This window comes from Arvicola amphibius, chromosome 5, assembly GCF_903992535.2.
Source record: "Arvicola amphibius chromosome 5, mArvAmp1.2, whole genome shotgun sequence".
Lineage (NCBI taxonomy): Eukaryota > Metazoa > Chordata > Mammalia > Rodentia > Cricetidae > Arvicola > Arvicola amphibius.
Window position 1 is genome coordinate 55,667,586 of NC_052051.1, and position 15,198 is coordinate 55,682,783.

The 15,198-nt window shown below is 45.7% G+C and overlaps 1 protein-coding gene across 1 annotated transcript in view; it reads right to left on the reverse strand.

The window, feature by feature from the left end:
- The window catches only part of Mapkbp1 (mitogen-activated protein kinase binding protein 1), a 54,166-nt gene that overhangs the window by 26,882 nt on the left and 12,086 nt on the right, over positions 1–15,198 (reverse strand). Inside the window, exon 2 of the mRNA XM_038331659.1 lies at positions 330–421. Coding sequence (XP_038187587.1) covers positions 330–421 — 92 coding nt within the window. The remainder of the gene's footprint in view (positions 1–329; positions 422–15,198) is intronic.

Genomic DNA, 15,198 nt, shown 5'->3' on the forward strand with positions numbered 1-15,198 from the left:
ATAATGAGATCTGGTGCCCTCTTCTGGCATGCAAGCATACGTGGAAGGAATGTTGTATACATAATAAATAAAATAAATCTAAAAAAATAAATAAATAAAAAGGGAAAGAGGAAAAAGCCAGAAAAGGAGTGGGAGATGGAGAGAAGGCAGGTTGGATGTGGCTCTATCCACAAGTTGGATGGATAGAAAAGTGGAGTGGGCCTGGAGCAGCAGGGGGAAGGGAGTGAATCTGATCCAAATAATGATGAGATTCTCAGAGAATTAATAAAATGTTACTAAAAAACAAAAAATAAGCTTTCATGCAACAAGACCTCTTGAAAAGCACTTACCCAGCGGGGTAGGCAACTAAACCTGACCGGGGATCACAGGCAAGTCCTCTGCCTCCCGATACTGTGATTCCCAGCACCTTCTCCAAGGTCACCTGTTAGAGCAAAACAGAGAAGTGATTTATTGTAGACACAGCAGGGCCGGGATGAGGCACTAAGGGCTTCTACAGCATCTCTTCAGCACAATTTTCCCTACAACCTTATCTTCAGGAAAATGAGCCTATGCCTTCTTCAGTTTTGTTCTGACCAAAAGCCTCTTGATCACATGAGAAAAGTCCAGTAGTGAGTACCATCTGCATTTAACAGGCTCCACCTGCGGTTGCCACAAGAAAGAAAATGAAAGGGTTAACGTACCCCTTCATGACCAAAGAGAAACAAGCACTCTCTCAATGAAAGAAGACACTAAGTCTTGGCTAGAGACTGGGATCTGCGGTCTGTGGGACTCATATGAGGTCAATGACCTTCAAGCGTTTGCACTGTGTTCTCTACCTACCAACAGCCAGAAGAACGTGAGGCATCCACTGGGTAACTTGGACACCACTAATCTGTGCATCCATCGTGGGCTAACCCTCCTTCAGAGGACTCCACCTCCCCACGTCTGGCAGTTCTACAGTCTAGGAGTTTAGGAGGCCAAAGCACGCTGAATGCTGTGTTTTGCAAATCACAGATGCTCAGGGTACTCTGATTATTGTTATTAAGCCACAACTCCCACAGAGATGAAAGGGAAGCCTGTGTAAAGTGCTGGGAGAGTCTGAGAAGACGTGACACACGAGACCTTCACCACCTTCATCAACAACGCTGCTGTTCCACATTGTCTGCAGGCCACAGGACCCCCACAAGATTAACCTCAAACTAATTCATTCGTCTTTCTGTGGATGAGGTCATGTGAGAGCCATACTGGCCTATAACCTTGTAATTGTCACTCCATGGTGCTTTTTGTGACAGTTTTTCTGGTTTCTCCAGACCCAGTCCCCTCCAGGGCTGTGTGTACTTCCTGCAGGAGCCTTCCCTCAGGGATGTCCTTGTTCTTCCTTGATTAGAGTGAGGAACTTCTGCGCACAGAATGTATGAGTGGCCACGTAAACAGAGCGTACTCTCCTATGAAAACTCTGCCTTGGTGGGCCAACAAGTGGAGTAAGCCGGAAATATTGGGCAAGATAGAATCTACTATGACAGGCCAGTTTCTACAGTGGGGAAGCCCAGAATCAACTGAAACAGTCTTTGGATACATTCTTTTATTGGCCTAAAGAGAAGAACTGTTGGAAGTGATTTTAGAGGGCCCGTTTAGACTCTTACCTCCAGAGGTTCTCTGACCACACACATTCACTGTGGCACATGTGGGCACATCATACACACAATAAACATAACAACAACCAAACTAAACTCTTACCTTAAAGGCCATTCTTTCTATCTATCTATCTATCTATCTATCTATCTATCTATCTATCTATCTATCTATCTATCTATTTTGGTTTTTCAAGACAGGATTTCTCTGTAGATTTGGAACCTGTCCTGGAACTAGCTCTTGTGGATCAGGCTGACCTTGAACTCACAGAGATTCAGCTGTCTTTGTCTCCCCAGTGTTGGGATTAAAGTCATACGCTACCATCTCCCAGCTGCCATTTTATTTGTCATTAGGTGGAAAGGAAATGCCCTGTGGTTGAGAAAAACTAAAATAAACCTCCCAAGGTAGTACAGTTAAAACCTACAGTCCAGTCTAGCCCAGTCCAGTACAAAAGGTTATTCAAGCCCTAGCAACTGAAAATAAAACAAAACAGGAAAAAACACTGAAAGAATGCAGAGGTATAATCACATCTGTGATCTCAACACATGGGAAGCTGGGACAGGAGTATTACTATAAGTTTGGGGACAACCCAAGCTATAGAGTGAGTTCTAAGCTAGTCTGGGCTAATAAGCTATCTCAAAAAAAAAACAAAAACAAGCTAAAACAAACAAACAAACAAACAGCTAAACAAAATTTTCTCAGAGAGTTCATTAAGAGTCTTTTAGGCTTCTTAGGAATATAGGTCAAAAATTCCAACATGTTGCCAGGTGATGGTGATGCACACCTTTAATCCCAGCACTCATGAGAAGAGGCAGGTGGATCTCTGTGAGTTTCAGAACAGCCAGGACTACACAGAAACCCTGTCTCCCCGACTCCACCCCCCTCAAAAAAAGAATTCCAAACATGTTTACTCAGCAGAGTCCATCAGTCCAATCACCAATCACCCCACTCTTCACTTATCCCTGGGCCCAGCTGAGGTGCTAACCCTGACATGACATAAGCGAGTGCTCGTCTGCCTCTGCTAGACATTCTGGATAGCGAGTCTGAATTCCTCCCAGTCAGCCAGGTACAGACTGCAGACACAAATTCACCCTGGGGAGACGCTAATTTAGTTATCCCAGATCGGGATCTTGGCACTGTGCCTTTATTACTCCAGAGGAAGGAGAGGTCTGCAGCATCCCTACCGTACTTTCTGCCTGAGACAGGAAAGAGAGAGAGGAGCCTAAAGTCACCATGGCTCACGTGGAATGTGAGGTTATCGAACCAAGTACAGCTATACACCTCCAATTCTCTTCAAATTCATATAAACTGAAGCAAATCCTTTAGATTCAAATGTGTACAATCCCTTACTCCCCTATGGTCAGTGTTGGTCCCGACGAATTAGACTAATATGCTGGTTCTCAGCTGCCCTTCCCTCTCATAGGACTGTGGGTGGAGAACCCAGTTCTATAGAGGATCTTGAAACTGGTTGGCAATTTTTAATAAGATAAAGCAGAAAGATTCAGTTTATACATACCCTAAAGACCAATTTTCATAGTAAAAAAAAAGAAATGTATTTACTATGATTCATTCATCGTAAGAAACATGCTTTATATAGTGACCCAGTGTGCACATGCATGTATGTGTGTAGGTAAACAAAACTGAGGTACAATTTTCATAAAACAATAATTACAGTATATGCTTTAATATACTCTAGTATATTCCTTTTAATTTTGATCATGACAATTTTATCAACTCCATGAGCTACAATGGGCTGGAAGACTGAGGCTGGGGAGCTTGCCACACTTGTCCCCGACAGGCCTAGGGACAGGCTAACCACTGGAGCCTTTATATTCTGTCACTTTCCTCTCAGGGCTCCACCCGCACACAGGGGCATACTTCCTGGCTAGGAATCCCACAAGCAAGAGTTTGCCTGGGCTAAAATCTTGGCTCATTTTCAAAAGGTTTCCGGGTTTGGTTTTTTTCTGGCGCTCTGAAGTAGTCATCTAAGTAAGGGAGGGAAGCAGTTTCCTTTGGCGCTCTGAAGGGAGGAGCACAGGAAAACATTCGGGGCATCAGCTGGTTTTTATTTTACGTTCTTAACTCAAACCAGCTTCCTGTTTGCAGGGAGGTTTAGGGCTAAACTCCTCTCTCAAAGGATCTGGGAGTCCCCGAGCTCTTTTGAAGCCTGCAACAGCTAGGCTCACTTGGCTATGACCCTCCCCCACGATAACGTGTTTTCCCTCTCCTCTCTTCAGAAAGATAGTAGAGCTTCCCTGTGCTCTACAGAAGGGAGGTAAGCCTGGACACCAAGGCTGAGCGCACCAGAACACCACCAGTTGTGTGCGGGGTGGGTTTGCACCAGCTCATCAACCCTGACTCGCACAGCTTTCCCCACAGGCAGTGACAGCATCACAAGTCTTAGCCTCTCAATGGTGGGAGTGCTTTACCATGGCAATCAGCAATCAGTCTAGGATTCTCCCCATTCTTGGGGATCCTGCAATATAAACTAGTGCACCAATGAGTTCCCGTGACTATCATCTTTCACTTGAAGTGTGTCTGTACCCCCCAAATGTTCTCCCAGCTTCGAGCCTTGCCTGCTACAGTTTTTCTCAACACAGCTGGCCACACTGATTCTTTTAAACATAAATGAGACCATATCATTATTCAAATCCTTCCAATGGCTCCCATCTCCCTTAAAGTTCAAACACTTGATTTAAACTTAAAAAGGCCTACATCACCCAGCCTCTGGCTATTTCTCTGAGATCATTTCCTATACTCTCTCTTTGCTCCCTCTACTCCAGCTACCCCAGTCTCCACAGCACCACAGATTCCTTGGACTCAACAGCTCTTCCCTTAGCTTTTCTCACAGTGATGTGACTCAGGCCTTTGTTCAAAGGTTTTCTCCTCAGAAAGGGCTTTGTAGAATTCCCTGTCATAATTTCTAGCCTTCCTCATCTTGACTTTACCTCACAGTATACACAGGCAGGTAAGATCATCACCTCATCTCTGCCTAGGGGCTTCCGCATCACACAGGAGCCTTCAAGGACAGGGTTTAGATTCCCATCACTTATTCATATATCCTAAGCACTTAAAAAAAGCTAATTTATTTTTATGTGTATGAGTGTTTGCATACATGTATGTATGTGTACAACATGCATGGCTGGTCCCTGAGGTGGTCAGAAGAGGGCATCAGATCCCTGGAACCAGAGCTACCGACAACTGTGAGCCACCATGTGGGTGCTGGGAACTGGACCCAGGTCCTCTACAAGAGTAACCAGTACTCTTAAGCACTTAGCCACTGCTCCATCCTTACCTGCAGCACTAAACCACACCTCTCACAGAGGAGACACTTGATGGTGAACCTGCTGCTATTGTACCGCCAGACTGCCTGCTAAACTCACATCTCTCTACCCATCGGTTAAGAGTAACCCTCAGATGAGGTCTCTTCTGAGGAAGAGACATTTCTTTCTGCAATAGATGGTGATTAATTCAGAACTAGCCAGGCAGTGAGCACACTTTTAATCCCAGTAGGAGGTAGAGACAGGTGAATCTCTGGGAGTTCGAGGCCAAACTGCTCTATGTAGAGAGTTCTAGGACAGCCATGCAACATAGAGAGATCCTGTCTCAAAAAAAAGTAGTGATATTTTGTTTGTGTTTTAACAAATAAAGCTTGCCTGAAGATTAGAGTGAAGAGCCACTAAAGGCTGGGCAGTGGTAGGCACACCTTTAATCCCAGGACTCGGGAGACAAAGGCAGAGGATCTCTGTTAGTTCTAGGCCACTCTAGACTATGAGAAATTGATCCAGTCTATAAGAGGAAGAGTTCACACAAAGGTGATCCCAGCACTTGGGATCCCACGCCTTTAATCCCAGAACTAGGGAGGTAAAGACAGAAGTGAAATGGCTGGGCGTTAATAAGGCGGGAAGAGACAGGAGCTCAGCGCAGTCCAGAGATGCAGTCAGAGGACAGGATCGCCCCTTCAGTCTCAGCACTGGTAGAGGTAAAAAGGTCTCTCTAGTGGTAGGCCACTCTGCTTCTCTCCTCTCTCAGCTTTCACCCCCTAATAGCTGACTCTAGGTTTTTATTAAGAACAATTAGAATTTGTGCTACAAAAGGAAGGAAGGAAGGAAGGAAGGAAGGAAGGAAGGAAGGAAGGAAGGAAGGAAGGAAGGGAAAGAAAGAAGAAAGAAAGAAAGAAAGAAAGAAAGAAAAGAAAGGAAGGAAGGAAGGAAGGAAGGAAGGATGGAGGGAGGGAGGGAGGGAGGGAGGGAAGAAAGGAAGGAAAGAAAGAAGAAAGAAAGAAGAAGTCACAACTAGTCAAAGTACAGACATAAAAAAAATCCCTAATACCACACTGGCTGAGACTGACGGACCATCCAGAAATGAGGTACAAAGATTTTAAGAGCCAAAGGCTGGGGAGGATCAGAGCAGAGCAAAGCTTTCTGGACATGACAGGACCACTGCGCATGAACTCACAGCAGCTGTGGCTGCCTGCACAAGACCTGCAGACATCAAACCAATCCACCTTCTAGCATGTGGGGAGAGGGAGCTATGACAGTTAATGGCTTCTTGAGAGGGATGTCAGGGTTGTGGGGATTGCTGTTGTTGTTGTTGTTGTTGAGATAGGATCTCTCTATAGAGCCTTGGCTGTCCTGGCCTCACACTTAGAGATGCCTGCCTCTGCCTGCTGAGAGTTAGTTTTCTTTAAGGGAGGTTACCACATTTGAGGGGATGGCCCCATCCATACCCATGAGTACATGAGCAACACAAAAATGACTGTGGATTATCAGGGAAAAAAGGGGGGGTAAGAGAAATGAAGGATTATACCTAGGAGAAGTTAGGAAGAGGACCAGGAGGGGTGTGAATTGGGGGGAAGGCACTTGAGATATTTGAACTGTGGCTGTCTGACAGAGTTCTCAGGAGCAGTAAAGAATCAGTCATGAAAAGGACCAGAAAAAATGGGTTATTTCAGTTAACAGGTTGCTCTTCTCTAAAACTGATTGTGCTGGTTAGTTGTTTGTTTTTTTAAATTTTTGTTGTTGCTGATGTGATGTGGGAGGGTCTTCTGTTTTAATAAACAAACTGCCTTGGCTTTTTGATAGGGCAAGATTTAGATAGGTGGAGTAGACAGAACAGGAAAAGGGAAGTGAGGCAGATGGCTCAGACAATTGCCCTGCCTCTCCTCTCTGGGAGAGATGCGATGTTGCCAGCCACCAGGTCAGACGTCCTGAATCTTTCCCGGTAAGACACCGCTCATGGTGTTACATTATTAGATATGGGTTAGTCAAGATGTGAATAAGAGGCTGAAAATAATGGGCCAGGCAGTGTTTAAATGAATACAGTTTGTGTGTTGTTATTTCGCGTGTAAAGCTAAGCATGCGGGAGCAGGGCAGCGGGAATCCGGTCCACAGCTCCTCACTACACTGATGTTTTTTATACCCCAACCAAAGTCCCCTCCTCCTTCCACTGTTTCAGGCAGGCATCCCATGGACACCAGCCAGCCATGGTATATCAAGTTACAGTGAGACTGGGCACCTTCTCTTCTATTAAGGCTGGAGGAAGTAATCCAGTAGGAAGAATGAGTCCCAAAAGCAGGAACAGAGTCAGAGACAGCCGCTGCTCTTGCTGTTGGGAGTGTAACACGAAAACCAAGTTACAAAACTGTCACATATATGCAGAGGGCCTTGGTCAGTCCCACGCAGGCTCCCTGGTTGTCAGTTCAGTCTCTGTGAGCCCAGCTTAGTTAGTTCTATGGGTTTTCTTGTGTTTTGTTTTGTTTTACGTCAACTTAACAAGCAAGAATTATCTGGGAAGAGGAAGTTCAATTGAGGAAATGCCTCCATCAGATTGTCTGTAGGCAAGTCTGTTGGACATTTTCTTGATCAATGATTGATGCAGAAGGGCCCGGCACACTGTGGGTGGTGCCATCCCTATGTGGTATAGAAAGCAAACTGAGCAAGCCATGTGGAGCAACCCAGTAAGTGGAGTTCCTCCATGGCCTCTGCTTCTGTTCCTGCCTCTGGGTTCTTGCCCTAACTTCCCTAGGTGGTTGATGAACTACAGCTGAAAGTGAAACCAAACCCGACCCAGGCTGGTGAGGGCTGAGTGGGTAAAGAATGTGCTGGTAAGCACATAATAACTTGAGTGTCATCTCTGAAACCCGCATGGCTGAAGGTGAGAACATGCTTCAGCAAGTTGTTCTTTTGTTTCCACGTGTGTGTGTGTATGCAATGCATACAAGCAAAATGCCCATACAGACTACACACACACACACACACACACACACGATTTAAGAATATATAGGGGATAGAACTGAAAAACTTCATCTATGTAGCTTTGGAAACATCATCGCCCATGCAGGATGACGGATAGATGAATTGGGGGATCACAAATGCCCCTGAAATAAATCCAGCAAGCTCACTTGCTCACCAAGCTACACTTGGTGGAACCATTCTTTTATTCTGCTTGCTGGCGCTCTGCCTGCTACGAGCAGACATCTGTTTATGTCTCCCCAGGAAAAGTTAAGGCAACACAGGCCTTGAACATGAGACAATCCTCCTGCCTCAGCTTCCTGAGTGCTAGGATTATAGGTATATATCACCATGTGCAGCTCCAGAGTTCTGAAAGATTCAAATGCCAACAAAACATAGCCAAGAAATACATAAGCCAACTGTTTACAGCCAGTGACTTGGAATACAACTGCATCAAAATAAACCCACTGCTCTAGAAACATCATTCCCACAGAAGCAAAGACTTAGGAACAAGAGCACCCACTGTATACCTGGCATGATCTCCGTATCCACAATGCAGTCTAAAGCTGGAAGGGCACCATGTGCAGAGCCTGAGCCAGCTCTTGCTTCAGCAGGTGGAGAGTGTTGAAATGGAGGGGAGTCTTTCCCAGCCCGGAACTCGTGTTATCTTTCCAAGGGCAGGGTTCTACAGTAGCCCGTGAGAGCTGACACACCCACCACCCCCAGTATGAACCAGACATAGCATATCCTCAAGAGAGAAAGGACGCAGGCAACATTTCCCTCACTCTAATCAGATAATTAACTTTGTAATAGCTTATGAGAGAGAGAGAGAGAGAGAGAGAGAGAGAGAGAGAGAGAGAGAGAGAGAGAGAGAGAGAGAGAGAGAACAGCTTATGAGAGAGAGAAAGTCCTATGTTTAGGTGCCCTTTCTGCTTACTCTTAAGGAGTAGGGGAAGGGCTGCAGAGATGGCTCCGTGGTTAAGAGCGCTGACTGTTCTTCCAGAGGACCTGGTTTCAATTCCCAGCACCCACATGACAGCTTACAACTGTCTGTAATTTCAGTTCCAGGGGACCCAACACCCATGGGGAAACATAGATGTATATAAAATAATAAATTAAAAAGAAAAAAGAGTAGTGGAAGAAACAAGTGGCTCAGAGGTGTAAGACTACACACTAATTCATACCAGATAAAACTATTTTCCAACTGCAATTTATGAATAGGACTTGAAAACAATTTGGTTAGTAATGAATAAACCGAACAAAACTAGATCATGCAGAATCAGGTCACAAAGTAAAGTATATTAATGGGTGTTTTCAAAAGTCTGAGAGTTGGGGCTGGAGAAATGGATCAGCAGGTCAGAGCACTGGCTGCTTTTCCAGAGGACCCGGGTTAACTGTCCAGCACCCACAGAGTGGCTTACAACTGTCTTTAAGACCTGTAACAGGGTGTAGATCTGGACTTAGTGGAGGGATGAGGTGGGCAGCCCTGGAACTTCTGTCTTCCTAATTTCCTAATAAATGGCTGGTTCATTGAAAACAACAACAACTCCAGGGACTCTGATGCCTTCTTCTGACCACAGCACACAAACGGTGTAGAGACATACATGTAGGCAAAAATACTATGAAATAGATATAAATATTTTTTAAATTTTTTTTTGGTTTTTTGAGACAGGGTTTCTCTGTAGTTTTGGAGCCTGTCCTGGAACTAGCTCTTGTAGAACAGGCTGGCCTCGAACTCAGAGATCCGCCTGCCTCTGCCTCCCGAGTGCTGGGATTAAAGGAGTGTGCCACCACTGTCCGGTGAATTTTAGTTTTTTTAAATTATGTGTCTCTGTGCAGGTGTGTGTGCATGAGCACAGGTGCCTGCAGAAGTCAGGGAGGTCAGATGCCCCTAGAGCTGGAGTTATAGCTGCTTGTGAGCTTTCTGACATGAACACTAGAAATCAAACTTGGATTCTCTGGAGGAGATCAGTATGTGCTCTTAACTGTTGAGCCATCTCTCCAGCCACAAACTGTTTAGTGTGTGTGTGTGTGTGTGTGTGTGTGTATGTATGTACGTACGTACGTACGTACATATATATATATATATATGAGTCTGGAAGCCACCAGGATGCTATGGGGATCCCATCAGGAATAGTCCTGAGTAATCCAGTGTGTGACAAAGAACAGAATCCTCAACAACGAGACGTGACATTTGGGCAGGTTCACGAAGGAGACCTTGCCTAGTGATACAGAGTGGGGATTTGGTGTTTCCTTAGTATTTAGAGATGAGATTTCTTTCAAAACTTTGAGGCTAAGCATTGTGGTATACACAGGATTTATTTGATTACATTTATTTAGTTTGTGTGTACCTATGTACTATGGTACAAGAGCATCACAGTCCTCACAGGACTGTGACAGGTGAAAACACAGAAGGAATTATTGGAGGAAGCTGTGCGAGGAACAGTTTGATGGCAGGAGATAAAAGAGATGATAAAATCGTGCTCCAGAGAATTCTAAGTCTAGAGAGGTAGAATGCAAAGGGACCAGAAAGAACTTGTTTAAGATAGGCCCTGACTGGCCTGATACTTGCTACATATCACAGGCTGGCCTCAAACTCATGGCAATCCTCCTGCTTTATTCTCTTGAGTTTTGGGACCACAAGCATGTGCCACCATGCCTCACTCTGAAAGGACCTTGAGTGCCAAACTAAGAGGAGTAATTTTTAGGTCCTCAGAGACCACGGGAGGAGTCCAAGCAAAGCTCCAACACAAACCTACACCGGAGACAGTTACGAGGCTGCCAGAATAACTCAGGTGAGAAGTAATGAAATCGAGACAAGCATCAAGACAGTAGCAGTAGAACAGAAATAACAATCAAAAGCCATAAAGCAAATAAAACTGGCAATAAATGAGCACTATACAACTGTGGAGAAAAAATAAAACACAATTCTGAACCTCAAAAATAGCAAAGTCAAAAGCAGGACCTGGGTCTAAGAGGGGGCAGGGCACTGCTCTGTCGGGGTGCTGGGGTATTTAGGAGGAACCACAGAGCACTCCATTCAGCAACATAAACAGGATGAATACTTGGAGAGGTTAGGACTGGAAATATTTATTGATAAGTGTTCACAACAAGATAGGAGAAGACAGAAGACAGGAAGGAGAGACTAAGCAGAGCTTTGGAGAAAACCCATTCTCATGCTGTGGAAAAGATGAGGTGCCTGGCAGTAGAGAGGGGGAGTTCCTATAGGGGAGCACCCATCAACGTGCATGCTACGAGGAGGCAGGAACAGGATTCCTCAGATGTCTGAGCCATCTGCCCCAGTCCCAAAAAGCCCCAGGCTGTTAAACTAAACACAGCCCAGGACTGCAGCGAGGGCCTTGGCCATTTCGAGCTAAGCTCTCGAGCTTCCACCTCTGGCTGTTCACTTGCTCTGACAGAGGGACTCCTTGCCCGGACCAGGCCGAGACTGTGAAGGTTTTCTCTTTCTTCCTTAGTGTGAGGAACCACCACACCGGGAGTCGGCCCATGTATGAAGGGGTTGCCCCCTCATGATGAGGACCTTAGAAGTCAAAATCACTTAGAAAAGGCCTGGGTCATCTAGGGTTTGGCTGACCTCAAATGGGTGAGAAATCCCCAACACTAAGGAAAGTGATATCAGCTTTTGTTGCCATCTTGTAGCCTCCAGCCTCCTTCTTCCTTCTTTCCAGCACCCCAGCTTCTCAATTCCACCCGGCGCAAATGATAAACCCCAGGGATATAAGCCATTCCAGACAAGTGGTGGCCTGTGGCTTCCATAAACAAACACACCAGAGACTCTGCTACCTCTCCCTCCCTTCCTAGAGGTTAAGAAAAACTGTTTGCAGTGACCTGTCTGTTCTCTACTCTAATCCCACCCCATCCTAAGAACTGCCACTTACACAGACGCTGCAGAGGAGCCCACGGCTTTCTACAGAACCTTAGGCAGCTGTGCAGAGACCCAAAGACTGGACCAAGAAGACAGAATGATTCTGGCGATTTAGAGGTCAAAGTGTCATCTGGTCAGAGGTAATTAGGAACAAAAAGGATCCTTCCAAGGCAGGCAAAGAGACCTGGCCTCTCAACTCTGCACTGGTCTTAACCTACTGTGGATGATTTAGAGTTACACTATCTTCCACAAAGCCCACCAGAAACCAGTGACTCCAATGTGACTAAACTAAGCTTTCCTGTTCAACACTTCAGACTAGTGGGAGCTGAGTTGATTCTCCTGTGCTGGGATTCAAACAGCACCAGCTTCCAGGGAAGGTCAGTCTGCTACTATATGGAAAGGATAATCTTAGAGATCCTGTATCACAAGTCCTTGGAGACCAGCAGACTAGAACAAAAGTTGCCCAGTCTTGGGCCAGCAATAAAATTACTTCAAGATCCCCACGAGGCCCAGATAGCAGCAGTTCCTACCCCTCGAGCGATCCCTTGTCCTGTCCTGTGAGGTTATGTGCATCCAAATACGAGTGGCATCTTCTCTAGCTTCCTACCTTATGTTATCAGACAGAGTCTATTACTTGCTGATCCGGCTGATCTGGCTGGTCAGCAAGTCTTAGGAAGCCAGTGCTGGCACAGTCTGAGCCAGAGTCCATCTTTTTAAGTGGGTGCAGGGGATCAAACTCAGATCCTCCTGCTTGTGTGGCAAGCGTTTTACTAACTGGCTCACCTCCTCAGTCCCCACCACTTTTTCTGAGGTAGGTCTCCCTGTGTGTTTAGGATGGTCTAAAACTCTGGAACTCAAACAATCTTCCTACAGCAGCCTCTAGGTAGCTGGGCTACAGGCAGACAAAACCACAGCTGGCTTTGCAAGGTTCTGAATAGAAACACGAGAGGGGTTAATTCATCTGCATGGCAAAGGCTCTCCAGAGGCACAGCTAAAGTCCCTGTTACTTCTGGGGTTGAAAGAAAAATGTTTGCCAGCAGCTGTAGGTCAGTCTGAACAACATGGAGTATCCCTGTGTCAAAAAAGAAAACAAAAAAGAAAAGCTTTCCAAATGGTTCTAAGAATCAGGGTCTGAACTAGAGCATTCGTTTGTTTGTTTGTTTGAAGACAAGGGTTTCTCTGTGTAGCCCTGGCTGTCCTGGAACTCACCACCTGACCTCAAACTCAGAGATCTGCCTGCCTCTGTCTCTCAAACTCTGAGATTTATAGTGTGTGCCATCACCATCAGGCTTCAACTACATTTAAAGCATTTTGCCACTTCCCCCAAATCTTAGGCCGTGCTGGGACCACGAGAAAAAGCTGGCACTTCAAGTCTTGAGACAATACCTGAAGGGACAAAGGGTCTGTGCAGACCGTTTCTACAGCAACCAGAGCTACCACTCATTTAACACACAACCCGCCAACAACTGCTCTAAGCACGTCACACTGAGTATCTAATGTAACACTCGTGACAACTTCATGAAGGACTGGGATTATACCCATGTCACAGAGAAACAAAATAAATGAAAAAAAGTTAATTAAATAAACAAATAGAAAGAAGGAGGTAAACAGTGAGTGTACACCAGAGCAGCCTGCAGCAGAAGCCACAATGCTGTGAGGAAGAGGCCTGGGTTTTCCAGCATCAACAGAATGTTGCCATTTCTGCTGACACACACTAGGAGTCACCTCACCTCTGGGTGCACGTGAGGGACAGGCCAGAAAACCAAGGAGGTAGAGGGCACACGGGCAGTGACAGGCATGCCCTTGTGCTCCTAGCTACTTGGAAAGTTAAGAAACCCAAGAATTCAAGTGCAGCCTGGGGGTTAGGGTGGGGCTGGATATGATGAGACACATTTGTAATCCTAGCATCTTACAGACCAAGGCCAGGAGGACCATTCCAAGTTTGAAGCTAGCCTGGGCTACATAGCAAGTAGTGAGTTCCAGGCCAGTCTGTCTCAAAATACAACAAAATCACTAGAAAAGAGAAGACAGAAGGCATCAGGATAAAACAGGGGTAAAACATGCCTGTCAGGCTAGCTTCATGGTTTTGTTTTTAAAGATTTGTTTCATTTTTATTTTTATTTTGTGTGTGTGTGTGTGTGTGTGTGCGCGCGCGCGTGCGTGTGCGCGCGCGCATGCGCACGCATGCACATGTTCTTGTGTGTGAGCATGCCTGCAGAGTCTAGAAATGGGTGTCAGATTCTCTGGACTGGAGTTAAAGGTAGCTGTGAGCTGTTTGACAGTGTTGGGAACTGAATCTACTCCTCGGCAAGAACAGTGTGCCTTTAACCACTGAGCCATCTCTCCTGCCCCAGCTTTAATGTTTTCTTTCTTTCTTTCTTTCTTTCTTTCTTTCTTTCTTTCTTTCTTTCTTCCTTCCTTCCTTCCTTCCTTCCTTCCTTCCTTCCTTTCTTTTAAATGTCACTACTTGGACTTAATGTAGTGGCACACACCTTTAATCCCAGCACTTAGAAGACAGAGGCAGGTGGATCTCTGTGATTTTGTGGCTAGCCTGGTCTACACAGTGAGCTCCAGGATAGTGAGGGCTATGTAGAGAAACCTGTCTCAAAAAACAAAACAACCAAAAAACAAAAATTCACAACTTATCAGTACCTGAAATAAGTCTATAAAAACATCCACTCCTCAGTGGATGACTTCAAAGAAAGAGGAAAGTAAGTGGTCAGAACCTGAACATGTCTGGGCCATACTACAACCTATAGTCAATATGGAGAGTTGACACCTGCTTCCAAGGTAACTGGCATCGCAGGAGAGTCTGATTTTCTATGCAGACAAAGGGAGAATAAGGGAGCATCAGCCCAAAGGAGAGGGAATGAGGGACTCTTGCTAACAAGCCCCTTACAGCACGTCACCATCACGTGCCCATTTCCAATAAGCAGCCCAACAGCACTGTGCCTGGGCAGAGGAAGCCTTCTGACCCTTTCTTACTTCTCCGTGGCTACCAGAAAAGCAAAGATATGAGACAGTTTAATTCAGATGGGGTGGGGGAGGGGATTTTTCCCCTCTTATGTAAGACTTCTCTATACTAAGACCAGAATCACAAAGCTCTGTGAACTAAAGCATGGTCCTCAAAAGAGCCTAATTAAAGCCAGATGTGGTAGCATACACCTGTAATCCCAGGGATTTAATGGCAAGAGGATTAGGAACTCAGCTACATAGTGAGTTTAAAGGCAGTCTCAAACTACCTGAGACCCTGTCTCAAAACAGCAACAAAAAGGGGGCATTTCCCAATCTACACAGCTGAGCTGTTTGCTCTGATCTCCCAGTTCCCACTGCTGTCAGCAGGAAGAATACTGAGTTCCTGGCCAAGACGACCTGGGTAAAGTGAGTGTGCAGCTGAGAAGATGGGTGTGGGGAAGGCTGTAGTGCTCAGCCATCATGGTGACTTGGGGTCAAGACTCCTTTCCACAC